The sequence below is a fragment of the Henckelia pumila genome, unplaced genomic scaffold (genome assembly GCF_033568475.1).
Source record: "Henckelia pumila isolate YLH828 unplaced genomic scaffold, ASM3356847v2 CTG_266, whole genome shotgun sequence".
Lineage (NCBI taxonomy): Eukaryota > Viridiplantae > Streptophyta > Magnoliopsida > Lamiales > Gesneriaceae > Henckelia > Henckelia pumila.
The window spans coordinates 37,229-50,562 of record NW_027331786.1 but is presented as its reverse complement, the minus strand read 5'-3'; the positions used below and the strand labels follow the sequence as shown (position 1 = coordinate 50,562).

The following is a 13,334-nucleotide window of genomic DNA, read 5'->3' as shown; positions in this document are numbered from 1 at the left end:
ACTGTGAATCCAACAATTTTCAATTCAACTAGGACTTTGTTTCCTACTATCTGCAATTCATTTGCAACACATTCCTACTACAATTACTCTGTAACGATATCACCAAATTTTTTACTCTCGGTCATCTCGCTAAAACGACATGCCCGAGAGTGGGGGGCTTATGATGGGTTATTACCCAATTTGACTTTCTGCCGGGCCCAAGCTCAATGACTCAATCCATATGGGTCTCATATTACTCCGATATTTATTTGAACACTTTATCAAGGCCCATAAATACCTCAAAACCCATAAGAGGCTAAAGTCCATGAAACTCTCTGATTATCTATAAATAGCTCAAGTTCTCTCATTATTAAGGTACACACTCTATAGTCACATGATCTAGTTCTCTAGAACTTTTATTGGGAAAATACTGACTTGAGCGTAGGAGTGTCTTCGCCGGACAACTCCCGGCGCCACTCACTTTGTTTTGTGATGCAGGTAACAACCCACGAAGATCGAACTTTGGAACAACCCGAGTATTAATCCGGTTATCCAGATCTCTACCCGTTATCCAGTTTTTTTCCAATCGGGTAATATCAATTTTTTGCTACGTCACTCAATTACCTCATATTTTCACTAGTCGAGTTCATCCTTGAAATTAAATACTTGATCGAGTAGAGCTCAAGCCTACAAAATTTAAATCGAGTTGAGCTTGAGTAGTTTGATACTTGAGTTCGATATGACTTGTGGACATCCCTATGTATGTTTCTGCTTAAAATTATGAAGCCATTATAAATATATATATATATGAGACCGAATTGAATATTTGGTTATAATTCACATTACATTTGGATTTAGGGCCTATATCTTGAGAACAATTATGGAAATTATGTTAAAAGAACGTGATGTGTATTGAATAAATAACATAATGTCGATGACCCCAATAATATTTCAATATATGATTTTTTGAACCAATATTATAAATAAATTGCGAAATAAATAGTATATATAGCTAATTCCAGGAAAAAAAAAAAAAAAAAAGAACAATCCAAAATGATGCTCTTTTTTGATACTGTAGTCAGAATCTTTTTTATCTGTTTCTCAATCATTACAAAATCTCGATAAGTTTCATCATTCCGGACAACCGTTTGGTCAAATTTACAGTTTGACCACTCATAATTTTCAGAGCCACTTGAAATATTGCAAACCGTCCAATGTCCGTTGGGATCAAATCAATTGATAATTAACTATTTCAAATATAATTCGACTCCCAGTTAATTCCATTATTACCTTTTATTCTTATTATAAAGTAATTTGCTTTTTTATTATAAATTAAATATACCCCAACTCACATGACATAATGATTTTATACTATTTAGTTAACCAAATATCAACTTTGTTCTTATTTCGATACCCTTTGCAATTTTTTCAACTTTTCCCATCTTTTTACCTTGGTTGGTTTGGTACACACATGACACTCTCTATACGATGTTCATGGGAAAAGCTTCCCTAATCTTGAACTTTTATTTTCTTACAGCTAGCAAAAGTGAAGATGTAACCGTTAGCAATGTTCCCAATAAATTAATAATCGGTAATAACTAAAAAGGAAAAATAACAAAACAAAAAAATAATAAGAAGGTTAACACAAGTACACAACTACTATGTAAAGAGATTAAATTAAAAAAAAAAAAATTTAAAAAAACAGAAATACCATTTTCCCTACTTATTTATTTCTTTATAGGATTCTCAGAAAACCAATTTTCTCCTCGAGCTTCTATATGATGCCAATGCAGCTAGATCTTGGATCATCCCATTGACCAAATCTTTGAATATCAGCCGTTCGATGTCCAGGACTGCCTCCGACATCTCCGTCGGATGATCTCCTCCCCATCCGGTTAGCTCGTCCCCCGCTAAGTCCTTCCTCAACACACCACAGATGACCTCAAACAGATCTTCAGCAGCATTGCGGTTGCGAATTCTTTGAAACTCGGACCAAACGTCTTCGAGGAATGGCTTTGTCATGTTGTAATTAGTCCAAGAAACAATCTTCCATGGAGGAAGTCGTCTGTTTCTTTCGATGATTTCGTTGGTAGCATCGAAGATTAGCTTTCTCTGGAGCCTGGAGGCCTTGGATGTGTCATTTCCTTTAAGATATTGCTGCTTTTCTAGCAACAGAAAGATGTCCGGGTCTTCTGAGAAAGAATCCGATGCCCTCAAGATATCGGAAATGTACATAAAATCGCAGTCACCCCGTGTTTCTTCTTGCCATTTTGATCGAGTTGATGATGCCATCGGGCTCCATATTTCTTCCTCCAATTCGCCTGATTCATCTGCGCTCATAAATTTTAACAGCGATCAAAACATGATGCCTAGCTAACAAAGTCTTTAGATTTTCAAAGACTAAAAATATAATATATAGAATCAAGTGTGTTCACAAAATCCAATTTAAACAATTCATTTCCTTCATATATTATATGTCCCCTGAAGTTCAATGATAAAACCAAGTACATACCCTCGGCATGCAAGGACCACATGAAGAAGAAAATGTGGGCACCAGTGTCCCTCCATTCATAAATAATTGGACTATATTATATTTATTGATATCAGATTTGGTTCCACATCCAAGAAACACTATCCAAATTCAGATATTGTAAAGGTTCAGGACAGAACTATTTCAATTATTCGGGCCAGCATTTAGAAGTCGAGCCAAAAAAACCTGATTGAAGTGTGGCTAACATTTAGCACTAGCCACTACACCACATAATAGCATTACACTTGCACAAAGTACTCCAGCTTCAACATTCACTAATGTTTCTTCCAAATTCAAGAATCAAGAATGTGCAAGCCATCTATCCATACACACATATATATAATAAATGAAGTAAACCATCTTAGATTTCTTGATTACAATCTACCCAAAAAAAAAAAATACTGGATTAAATTGGAGTTTCATTCTGATTTTTGGTGTATTATTATTCTGATATGAAAAAAACATGAAATAAGAGAATAAAAATTCAACCTTTGAAATCAAGATTGCGTCTGGCTGTAAGAGGTGAAGGGGTGAATGATTCGTCCTTGTAGAGAGACGAGTCAAGAACTGACACGGGACTCGGCTGCGGGTCACTTCCATTCATCTCTGCTATGCTCTGGAGCAGCTTATCACATCTCTCCAATAAATTCTTTCCCTCTTTGAATTCCACAGTCTTCCACCTCTGTAATAAATCAACCATTTATTGCAGTTATATTATTGTTATTGTATTGATAAAGGTAATCAACTCAAGATTAGCGGGTAATTAATGATTTGATGGTAAACATTACCTCGGTATCGGTTGATGTAGTGATGCTGCTTCCAGAAATGGATGAAGATTCGCCCTCTTCAGTAGTAACGGTCGTGATCTTCTCATTCTTATTGATCTTGGCCGTCGGATCTGGGCTGCCTCTTCTGCTGTTGAGCTTCGGAGAGTTAATGGGAGAGACTCTCCGATTGTCAGCTGAATTCTTCAGTTTCCTTTGGGTTTCAACGCTCAACGGTTTCGGTTTGACTATGGAGTTTGACCGTCGGGGACCCGCATTGCATTCATTTCGGCTCTCACCGGCCCGAGTTGGGCTCCGCACGCTGCGGTCACGGCGAGGGCTTACTGACTGGTGATTTTCAGCGGCGGAAGCGTGATTACGGCGAATGCTACGGGCTTGACTTCTACCGTTTGGCCGTGCGTAATCAACGACGTTTCTTCTGTTAGTAGGCGACGAATTTGAGCTGGACTGTCTGGAAGGTTGCATTACCACGATTGGTGAGTCGTCGTATATGAAGATCCGGTGGCTGACTTGGTTTGGATTGTTGGAGTTGGAATGCAGAAGCCCTTTTAGTTGCAAAGCTTCGAGGATCTGTTTCAAGGTCTCTAAATCTTTGGATGGTTCGTCGATTCCCCTCACCTTCAATCTCTTCTCAATCTCACCGTACACTGATACAGTCTGTTTGGGTTCTGGGAAAATGTCGGCTGAATCAAAGAAGCTTTTGCGGTGCTGAACATTCTTCCATGGAGAGGGAGAATTGAAGTTGGCCCTGTTTGTTGGTGGTTTAGAAAGTTCAGCCCTTGCAGCATTCTTCAATACATGGTCCTTTGGATCTGCATTGTGGAAAAGGGATTCACTTGGTTGCTCTGTGATGAATCGGGAGTGAAACAGATCTCTGGAGGCTCTGGATTCGGAGGCGGATCTCCTCAGCTCAGGCTTCTTTTCGGTTTCGGATTCGGGTGAATTGGGCAATGGCTCCAGACCCATGAGCCTCGCTATGACGCTGGGAGACCGGTTCTGGCACCCATCGGACGTGTCACTTCCGATGCTGTCGCATCGACTCGCCGTGGACAGAATCGATGGGGAAGTTCGGATCTTTTTGGGATGCAAGCCTCCCTTGGCATCTGTAGTAGCTCTACTGTCGAGCGACAGCCTCGGGGCTTCTTTGTTGAACTTCCACGAAGACTTGTTCCCTTCTTTCAAATTGAATATAGGAAGAAGAAGAGGTGATTTAGGGGGCAAAGGCAATTCAACCACCTCCGGCGCCACATCCTCCTCCGTCGGCTCCGGTCTAAATTCCCTACAAATGGCCAGCGACACGGGAACCGATATCTCCGGATCCGAAATCGTACCAACGGCCTAGAAATGGCGAAAGATTACAATTTACAACACACACAACGAAACTTCGTCAAAGACAGAAACTTTACGGAGAAGAAAACCATACCGGGGAAGAACAAGGGAGGCGCTTGGTGGAAGAGATACGGTGGCGATCAAAGAGATGGAAGAAGCCAGCCATGCAACCCATTTGCCTCTGCACCTGTTTCTCCAGATTCTGCTCATTCCCTGACCCCATCATCATTATCCGATGAATGACGTCACTTTCCGGCGACCCCGGAAAAACCCAAATCTCCTAATCCAGCGAAGTTAACGTGACATTTGGATTCAGATTCAGTTCCTTCTCTGATTTTTTTTCCACTTTTGCTTTTTTCATCTGTTGAGAACTAACTCCCGCTTTCTGCTCTTTTAAAGGTGGGACTGAGTAAATGGAGTGACACTAGGTTTTGCTAATGTCACCCGCGGGTTAATTGTTTCTGTGCCCCGCCTGTTGTCACCTGCAGGTTACCGTTTTGTGGGCACTAAAAAGTGTTTTACCAATTACCTCGTCTTTAATCAAATAATAATGATAACAATAAATAAAATTAAAAATATCGCCAATGATGTACGGTCACATGACATTATATATCTATCACATGATATGGATATGTGCTACGAATTTTATATTAAATAAATACGGTCTAAGCACGTGTATTATATATTACTACTTTTTTGGAACGCTGTGTGTGTATTAAAATTAATTTATCTCATGTTAAAATTTTAAATTATATAGATTTTTATTTGTGCAAATTGCTAAAAAATTCTCAATGCAAATATGTTTTGCTTTGCACTCCTTAGCCATTTTTTTGTACTATAATTTTTGTTAATTTGTACCACATTTTGTATGGTTTTGTACTACATCTTGTATTGTTTTGTACCACATTTTATGACTAGGGATCCTAAAGCAAAAAATGTTTGCATTTGGGGATTTTTGAGCAAATTGCCCTTTTTATTTTATAATAATTTTTTTTAAAAAAATCTGTACTAAATGAAAGTCGGATCATGATGTTGAAATTTAGTTGGTATGAGTGCAAATAACCTCGTGGTTTTTATGTCGAGTTGAAAATATTTTGATCAATATTTTCAATTATCGAATTCAAGTCGAATTTGAACATGTTCGAGTAATTGAGTTGATAAAATGGTGAGCACTTTTGTTTTATAATCGTTGTTGTATCGCATAATATTCCATTCTCATTAGTCACGATATGATTTAATTATTGGGAAATTTGAGAGTGTTTTTTGGAAAGAAATAATTAGTTGTATTATATGAACAATTGAATTATGGCATTTGAGTTGTTACGTGCTTTACCTGATTTAAGATAGTGAATTTGAGTTTCTATGTTAAAGATATTTATAAATTTTGATATAAAAAGTAAATTCCGATCCTATTAAAATATATGAATGAGAAAATTAAGGTGATTAATATTTTCGAATCTTTAAAGTTCATAGAAAGAGATAATAAATTTTGGCCTTGTCAAAACAAGATGGTGACAAATTATTTACTGGTTTTAAATGATAACTTAATTGCACAATTTGACAGCTTCAAAATTTCAATGGCACTTAACCGCGGGTAACAGCTACCCACATTTACAGCTAGCCTCAAATTTCTACTCCTAGATAATATCTATCCGTGTGAGTGTGTGTGTGTCTATATATAAGTACTCTATAATAATTATATGAAGTTATTGTGTAATTTTGAATTTGTATAGAAGATTTTTCAATCTTATCAAACTAACTACATGAATTTTTTTTAGTTGAACTAACAACATAATTTTACTATAAAGTAATGATATTTTTTTATTTTTATTTTTATTTTTTTTCATTTCAATTTAAAAAATCAATAAATTCTATTGCAAAATAAAAAAAATAATTTATTCTTTATTTTATCACAAAACATATACACATAGTGTGTGTCATGATTTGCTAGTTTTAATTAATTAACACCAACAACCGGCCAGCTTTGTATGGTTAGTTTCCTTAATTTGTGGTTACATTAATTATATTTGAAAGCTCTGTTCTTTCCAGAATGTTGGCAGTATATGCTATAATATATGTGCGTGGGTATGTATACATATAGACGACAATATATAGATGAAATAGTGCTTGAAAAATGAGTGTAACAATGTCAAATATTGTTTGACTGAACCCAAAAATTGTTCATAAATGACACATTTTTTTCCCTATTTGTGTGAAAGAAAGAGTAATAAATGGTAAGATATTGAACACCATATTTCCATAAACTTGTACTACATGACAATGAGATCTCGAACTTTGAAACGTTGTGTCGATGGAAGTTTGCAACATATTATGTCTGATTCGAATTGATTGCTTCGTATACAATACAGTCCTTCCATGTTACTTCTACAATTCAATCCCTATTAACTCGATGCACATGTCACATACATATATGGTCGTGTACTTTTTTTTTCCTTTGTAAATAAACATTCAAAAATGTTATTTTTTGGGTTCAAGATCAATGATTGATTCACATTTTCGATCGATGGGAGAGGTTAGCCATAGGACATTCAAAAAAAGCTTTGTTAGAGATCATCTAATTCAATGCATTATGTGTAATTTCATGTGTGTCATGTATATAATTTGAGAACGAGAATTGAATCGTCTTGATTTTCATTTTGAAGTAGAAGATGATGGAGTAGCTAGAGTTGATCTAACAGGTTATGTGCAAACGTTCATCACTCCTATAAAGATTTAAACTTAATGATATTATAAGGTTTATGTGTTTTTAAACTGCACAAATTCCACGTCGTAGCTTTTGTATAATAGCAAGCATGCGATCTTATAACGGCATCATCGTTAATTAAAGATCACACAAAAACTGTTACAAGATCATTTCACATATCGATTTACTCATAAAATATATATTTTTTTATTAAAATTACTTTTCATCGCATATATAATCGAATCGATCTGTTTTGTAAATATAGATTCGTGAGACTTAATCTGCATTAGATTCTCAAGATACATAGTACAACTATTAGTAGGAATTGCTGTAAAGAAATAATTACTTTATTGGTGGAACGATACAACCTAGAATTTATGTTGTTACGTTTGTTTAAACTATTTGAATGGTATAATTGCAACCAATTATAATTTTCTCCAAAATATTACGCACCTTAAATATATGCCTAATATATATGTATTATATTTATTATATTATATAGATATATATACATTAATATATATGTGAGTTTTAGGGACCACTTAATTACGTGTAAGATGGATCATGAAATGTGGAGTACCATCGTAAGACTACATCCTTGGTCTTAACAAAATGTGTGCATTTTCGAGGAATTCCCCATAATAAGATGCTCCAATACTTCTCCCTAACAAAGCCACTCAGTTTATTTTCAGTTTAAAAAAATTGACCACTTTGATTTGAATGCTCAAATTTCAGTAATTCTTATTGGAAATATAAATAAATGGCAGTTATATGTTGCTATCATCTCATTTTTTAATTAAGAAACTACTGTGAATACAATTTATTGTGCAACGAACCGTTAGTTGACTCCATTCATTAATTTTACCAAGCTTTTTTACTGAACTTTACGAAATTTTGGACTGTACATTATTACCTTTTTTTACCAAAAAATTAAGACACCAATGTATACATTGAGTTTTGCCAGCTGACATGTTATTTTTTCTTTGCACAAAAACTCTAATAAGATAAATTAATTTTATGAGACGGATATGTGATTTCACTCCACAAAACCAATTACTTTTGAGCAAAACATTTGGCTAAATCTGGTTTTTAAAATCATTTTCAAACACTTTCTTGATTTAACTCAATTACTATTTGTTTTCTCCATAACAAGAAGTTCAACAATGTATGGTAAGTGAGATGAGATCCTACCTATACAGACACTGTATTAACGTATATTTAAGGGTTGAGATCTATCAATACATGTGGGTCATATTATTTTTTCAGTTGACCCTACAAATATTGATAAATCTCCACTTTTAAATACCGGTAAAGGTAAGATGAAATTATCCCAGATGTAAAACTTAAAAACACCAAGTTTCTGATTTTCTTTTCTTAGAAAAAACATTTCATCAATTATTTTTGACGTATATATATAAAGATAGATTTTAAGTCTTACAATTTGTTCCATAATGAGTATATATAATATATATATATATATATATATATATATATATATATATATATATATATATATATAGAATTCCAGTGGCATACTGATTGTACAGTTAGTTATTCAAAGAATGATTGTTAAGGCAGAAGAATTGTTTAACTTAGTTAGACATACATATATATATCACTAATCGACAATTTATCAATGTTAAATATTAGTTTGGCGAGAGGGGTGGAATGTGCCATTTTATCTTCATACAATGCACCAACAATATTTTTCACATGCCCTAGGGAATCCTTTCTGAATTCTAGAGGGAATTTAAAATTTGTTTTTATCTTATTATAAAGAATAAATAAAATGATTGGTTTAAAAATGGGATATTGGATGAGAATCTTAATGCCTGATGTCATCCCTTCTGTTTGGGGTTTTGTACTTGGACGGTTGGATTGTTTTCTAAACTGAAACTCTGCCTCAAAATTATTTTTCTATTCCCAATATTACTTTAAGTTTTCAAGATTTAATTTAATCTATTTTTTTGGATGTTAAAGAAAGAAATAATTTATTTCTAACGTGTTTATCATGTAAAATTACAATCTCTTTCATTTATATTTGTTTAATTTTATCAAATTTCAGATCCCGTCTCGTATATTGTTTTTTATTTGAAATGATGACATGAAATATATATATATATATTTATATATATACATTTAAAAGTGTCTTATTAATGTCACGTCAGCTTCACGTCGCAAAAATAACTATAATCATCATAAAAAAATGAAAAACTGTAAATTTGGTCATGTATATTTGTCACTTTGCGATTTTGGTCCTCTATGTTTTCATATTTTAGTTTTAGTCCTGCATGTTTCGATTTTTGGCAATTTCGGTCCTTTTTATTCAAAAATGCTTACATGGCACTGCACAAGTCAGCTCCACATCAGCACTGAATTGGTGCCACGTCAGCGTACGTCGAAAAAAGGACTAAAATTGCCAAAAAAATAAAGATAGCGGACTAAAACTGAAATCTAAAAATATTTAAAAGATTAAAATCGCAAAATAACAAATATACATAAACAAAAAAACAATTTCCCCCCAAAAAAAATACATCATAATAAAACTGAAAATACGACAATATAATAAACTACAAATACATCATATAATTGCGTGTAGCATTTTTATCATGTAAAATTACAATTGTTGTAATTTATATTTGTTTTATTTTCTTAAAATTTGATATTATCAAATACTTTGTAGTTTGTTCCTCCTCCAAACTCAGGTCAAACACTAACCCTGGTATTCTTGCTTTGACCAGAGACATTCTGATCAGCTCCATGAATCACCGAGTTATGCACAGATTTCTCAAACTTCTCGCCATCTCCCCACAGAGCATAAGCTTCCTCCCCATGCACCTGTTCATCCCCGATGCTAAGCTCTTCTTCGGACATCCTTAATGGCACCGCAACCCTTATCAAAAGACAAATCAAACTGGTCACCAAAACATTCACTCCTATCACAAACACAACTCCAAGCATCTGAACTCCCATCTGCCTGAATCCCGCCCCCACTCTGCCGTTATTCAACCCGTACGCCAAGCCGGTGTACCTCTCCCAAGTCGGGGACATGTAGAAAAGCCTGCTCAGCTTCGGGTTGGCGAAGAATCCGGTGAGCAAGCCGCCTAGCGTCCCGGCCACCGCGTGCGTGTGGAACACGGCCATCGTGTCGTCTACTTGTTTCAGGAGCCATGTCTTCTTGTGGAGAACCATCATGGTGAACCATGGAATGGAACCGGAGAGGATTCCCATTATGATGGCGGCCCAGCCTTGCACGACTCCCGCGGCCGGGGTGATGCAGACCAGGCCTGTGATCATGCCCTGCGTCGCACCGATCACCGACGGCTTTTCGAAGAAAAGTATGTCGAGTAGGAGCCAAGTGAGCAGGCTTGTTGCTGCGCATATGTGCGTGTTGAGTACCGCGAGTGATGCGTCGATGCTGGCCATGTAAGGGTCTCCGCCGTTGAACCCCGTCCATCCCATCCATAGCAGGCCGGCTCCGGCGAGCATCAGAAGGATGTTGTTTGGTGGGAACCTCTCCCGGTCCCTAGGTGCCCGAGGCCCTACCTGCATTATATTATATATATATTTAGGCATGCATGCATGGTTCATATATGTATATTAGTACAAAATACACATTTAGTTACGTTTGGTTTGATGGTGATTGGCGAGTACCCATTAAATTTCTCAGGGTGCGTGTGTGAGGACATAAGCACGTTGAAAAGACTCGTCTTGATACAATGAGTTGTTACACATGGTTTATATATATATATATATGTATATTAGGAGAAAAAACACTTGCATTTTGTTAGGTTTGGTTTGATTGTTATTATCCACTAAATTTCTTAGGGTGCGTGTGAGTAAGAACATAAGCACGCTGAAAAGACTCGTCTTGATACAGTCGGACGTTACACATGGTTTATATATATATATAGAATTTTGATATGATGAGCACCTGTCATGTGCACTTATGTGTGCACCTGCTGATGTGGTGTTTACCTATTGGATGTAGAGGATGTCACATCAGCAGTGCACACAAAAGTGCACATCATGGGTGCTCATAATATCAAATATGTATATATATATATATGTAGATTGGTACAAAAAACACATTTTGTTAGGTTTGGTTTGATGGTGATTACCCAGTAAGCTGCGGTGAATCCTGCGACACCAGAAGACAAGTGAATGACGAAGCCCCCGGAGTAGTCGATAAGCCCCATCTTGCTGAGCCAACCATTGGGACACCAGATGCTGTATGCACCCACCGTGTATGAAAACGTGAGCCACAATGGCACGAACATCATCCATGCAATGAAATTCATCCTCCCAAGCAGAGCACCAGCGATCAATATCAAAGTGATGGCAGCAAAAACGAACTGGAAATACACCATCGTGGCGTTCGCGAACTTGTAAGTCGCGAAAGATTGTTTCAACAGAATATGCTGATCCAATGCATCATCGATCTTCCCAAGAAAAGGCAAGAACGAGTCTCCAAATGATAACTGATACCCCCACCCAACCCAGCAAACCAGGACCGCTGCAAAGGCGTAAAGCGCCATGAAAGCTGAGTTTACGGCCCATTTCTTCTTGACGATGCTCCCGTATAATATCACAAGCCCCGGAATGCTTTGCAGGCCCACCATTGTGGCCGCTGTCATCTGCCATGCGTTGTCTCCTTTGTTCATCCACTCGGGGTTCGCGTCGTCCGGCTGGAGATTCGACGGCAGCCAGGCGTATTTCGGATCCATCTTTCCACTCCCCCCCGAATTCAGAAAGTGTTTGAAAAACTACCACAAACGAAACAAATGTATCAAAGCTATAAATAAACGTGACACAGTCACAGACGGTATAATATATATTTTGTGTTTTTCTTGTTGCATGCCTGGATATGGGATCATTTAATTTACTGAAAACCCCTTTTGTTTCTTTTATCAAGACAATAAAAACGTCTCTAATCGAGGGTAAATGAGTGATTTCAGAAGAAGATTCACAGGAAAACAGGTTTGTAAGTATTTGAGTGGACGGAGAACCCAAATATGAAATTGAAAAAGAGATCAAATATTGAAGCAGTGAAATTCTTGAGGATACAGGACAGGTTGTCTAATTTCTTGTTCATTGATTGTTCCAATGAATTAATGAAAGACATTTTTTTGTTCTTGTATATGGTCTTATAAATCTAACGATAATTCGTTTGTCGCATGTATAGTAGTCTTTACAAAATATTATATACAAATATAATGTATTGTATATTGAATAATTTGTTAATTTTAAAATGCTTGTTTTTTTATTTTTTTCAAATTTAAAAATTTTTTAGCTATGGATGAAATTCAGTTTTAGATTGATGGAAAAATATATGATAAAAAATAGATGATGTGAGCAGTTGAGAGAAAAATGTGGGATAAGTGAGTTGGAGAGAGAGTGTGTGTATAAGAAAAAAAATTGGAGAAAATTTACCATGACACAAAAAACGATTAGAATAGGCTACGCACACTTAATAAAATAATAAAAATAATAAAGATTAGAAACAAATGCTGAAATATGTTTAAGTTATAACCCAACTCTAGACGATATTATCTATCAACAAGTGTGTATTCAACCATCCAAATTTATTCACATATAATTATATGTGTTCATGATTTATTTTGTGAACCTTGCATCTCATAATGAATAAGGACCATTTAATATAACTTTAGAGTAATAATACTATCATCTCATTCAACCGATAAATACTAAAAATAACTAATTGATTTGACTGATTTCCTGCCATTTTGTCATTTGTTTTTATCAAATTTTAAATGCGGTAAGTCCAAGATTATTCTAAAATTAATGATGTTTGATAGGAGGGATGAGTTGAAAATGTTTTATATATAGGTGAAAATTTAGTAGTAACACTATATGGTATATTCTTGAAAAATACGAAGATTCTCTAGTATTCTTGCAACAGGAAGTCCCATTATGAGTCTTTGAATTATGGATTTCCCTTTTACCAACTTAAAAGCAACGGTCCATAGTCAAAGCCCACATGGGC

At 35.7% G+C, this 13,334-nt stretch overlaps 2 protein-coding genes across 2 annotated transcripts; both read right to left on the bottom strand.

The window, feature by feature from the left end:
• Positions 1 to 1,725: 1,725 nt before the first annotated feature.
• On the bottom strand, positions 1,726 to 4,974 carry LOC140870834 (uncharacterized). Its single transcript, XM_073273242.1, has 4 exons — positions 4,718 to 4,974; positions 3,298 to 4,632; positions 2,999 to 3,191; positions 1,726 to 2,309 (listed from the first exon to the last, which is right to left on the bottom strand). Exons 1-4 carry the CDS (start codon positions 4,850 to 4,852, stop codon positions 1,726 to 1,728), a joined length of 2,247 nt encoding a protein of 748 aa, XP_073129343.1. The 5' UTR covers positions 4,853 to 4,974.
• A 5,059-nt stretch (positions 4,975 to 10,033) lies between these two features.
• LOC140870826 (ammonium transporter 2 member 5-like) lies at positions 10,034 to 12,054 on the bottom strand. Its single transcript, XM_073273229.1, has 2 exons — positions 11,449 to 12,054; positions 10,034 to 10,873 (listed from the first exon to the last, which is right to left on the bottom strand). The coding sequence occupies exons 1-2, from the start codon at positions 12,052 to 12,054 to the stop codon at positions 10,034 to 10,036; spliced, it is 1,446 nt and encodes a 481-aa protein (XP_073129330.1).
• Between the last annotated feature and the right edge of the window lie 1,280 nt (positions 12,055 to 13,334).